Source organism: Mesocricetus auratus, unplaced genomic scaffold (assembly GCF_017639785.1).
Source record: "Mesocricetus auratus isolate SY011 unplaced genomic scaffold, BCM_Maur_2.0 Super-Scaffold_100038, whole genome shotgun sequence".
Lineage (NCBI taxonomy): Eukaryota > Metazoa > Chordata > Mammalia > Rodentia > Cricetidae > Mesocricetus > Mesocricetus auratus.
In genome coordinates this window covers 10,138,550-10,140,248 of record NW_024429216.1, presented here as the reverse complement: position 1 = coordinate 10,140,248, position 1,699 = coordinate 10,138,550, and the positions used below count along the sequence as shown (strand labels likewise).

General features: G+C 58.2%; 1 protein-coding gene across 1 annotated transcript; it reads right to left on the bottom strand.

The window, feature by feature from the left end:
- Positions 1–211: 211 nt before the first annotated feature.
- Znf575 (zinc finger protein 575) lies at positions 212–1,415 on the bottom strand. Its single transcript, XM_040734253.1, is given in 2 exon segments — positions 212–741; positions 1,334–1,415. Coding segments are annotated over 2 exon segments (612 nt in total).
- Positions 1,416–1,699: the final 284 nt, after the last annotated feature.

The window sequence follows — 1,699 nt, the reverse complement described above, 5'->3', positions numbered from 1 at the left end:
ACAAACAAACAAAAAGAAATTCCATGTCTCAGCTGGGCGTTGGTGGTGCATGCCTTTAATCCCAGCACTTGGGAGGCAGAGGCAGGTGGATCTCTGTGAGTTCGAGGCCAGCCTGGTATACAGAGCAAATTCCAGGACAGGCTCCAAAACAATACAGAGAAACCCTGTCTCGAAAAACAACAACCCCCCTCCCAAAAGACATTCCAGGTCTTTATTGACACGTGATGTAGTCAGAGAGGGCAGGCTGACAGACTCCCTTTTTCCCTGGCCCTCGTGGCTGGTGGTGACTGCGTTGATGAACCAACAGGAGGCGTCTCTGGCCAAAGGCCTGGTCGCAGCTGGAGCATCGATGGTGGCCAGTGGTCTGGCTGCTGGGCTCGGTGGGGGAGTCGTGACACAGGCGATGGGCCGTCAGTTTAGAGGGGGACGAGAACACTTTGGGTCAGTGCGGGCAAGGGTAAGGGCGGGCGTCGGTGGTGTGGTGCATGTGGCAGTGGGCCGCCATCTTGGAGGGGTGGCAGAAAGACTTGGGGCAATCGGGGCACGGGTAGGGATGGACGGACGCGTGTGTCCAAAGATGTGCGGCTAGCTTGGAGCGGTGGCCGAAGGCCTTGGGGCAGTGCGGGCAGGAGTGTGGGCGAGCTCCGCTGTGCGCTAGCCGGTGCGTGGCCAACTTGGACGGGTACGAGAAAGCCTTGGGGCAGTCCGGGCAGCGGTGTGGGCACTGGGGCATCGGGCTGGCTGGGTTTCAGCAGGTCCTGGTGGGGGGCTGGGGGACAGGACAGCTGATGAGCTTCTGGTAACAGGCATGCCCTGGGCGCAGGCCAGGCTCTGACACAGGGTCTCACTATGCAACCCCGGCTGTCCTGGAGCTCGCTGTGCAGACCAAACTGGCCCCAAACTCAGAGATCCTCCAGCGCTGGGATTAGAGGCGTGCACTACCATGCCGGGCTCTGCTGTCTCTTAATACTAGAGGGGCATCTGAAAGAGTCTGAACAGGCAAGTGTCACACTGGTGTCCCATTAAGGACCACACGTTCTATCTTGAGCATCCGAAAGAGTTGCTAACCTTGGTCCTGCAACCTAGTAGAGTGTTCATTTCCAGTACTTACTACCCCATAATCCTACACTATCCCCTATGTACCTCCTGTAATTTCCTGAGCTCCAGCAAATGGGAGGTCCAGCCAGATTGTGGGGGGGGGGAGGTCCCCTACAACCTGCTGCGAGCGAGCGCAAGCGGGGTGCGGTGGGTAAACCCGAATGGTCTTAACATTGGTTCTTCTCAGCTGTCAGTCCTGGGAATGATCCCTTTGTACAGGTCCGGCTGCTCTCACCTCCTTTGGTCACCGGATCCTGGTAAGTGGGACTAGGAGGTTCCGAGACCCTGGCCTCAGACTTCACGCTTCCACCCAGCATCTTGCTGGCAGAGGAACCCAGGGGCAGCAGGGCAGAGGGCGGGGTGATGCCGGTGATTACCAAGTTCATGGAGGTGGGGTGGGACCCTAAAGTCAGAAGGTCAGTGAGTTAGGACCAGGGTTTTGGTTAAGTCTGATCCTGACTCAAGAGCGCAGCGGGGTTGGGAGGTCGAGCCTAAGCTCACACTGGGAGGGGTTATGCAAATCAAACCAAGAGATCATCTTTCTGCTGGGTGGGGGTGTGGGGGCTATTTCGGAGTGGACTAAACCTGGGAGGGGCGGGGC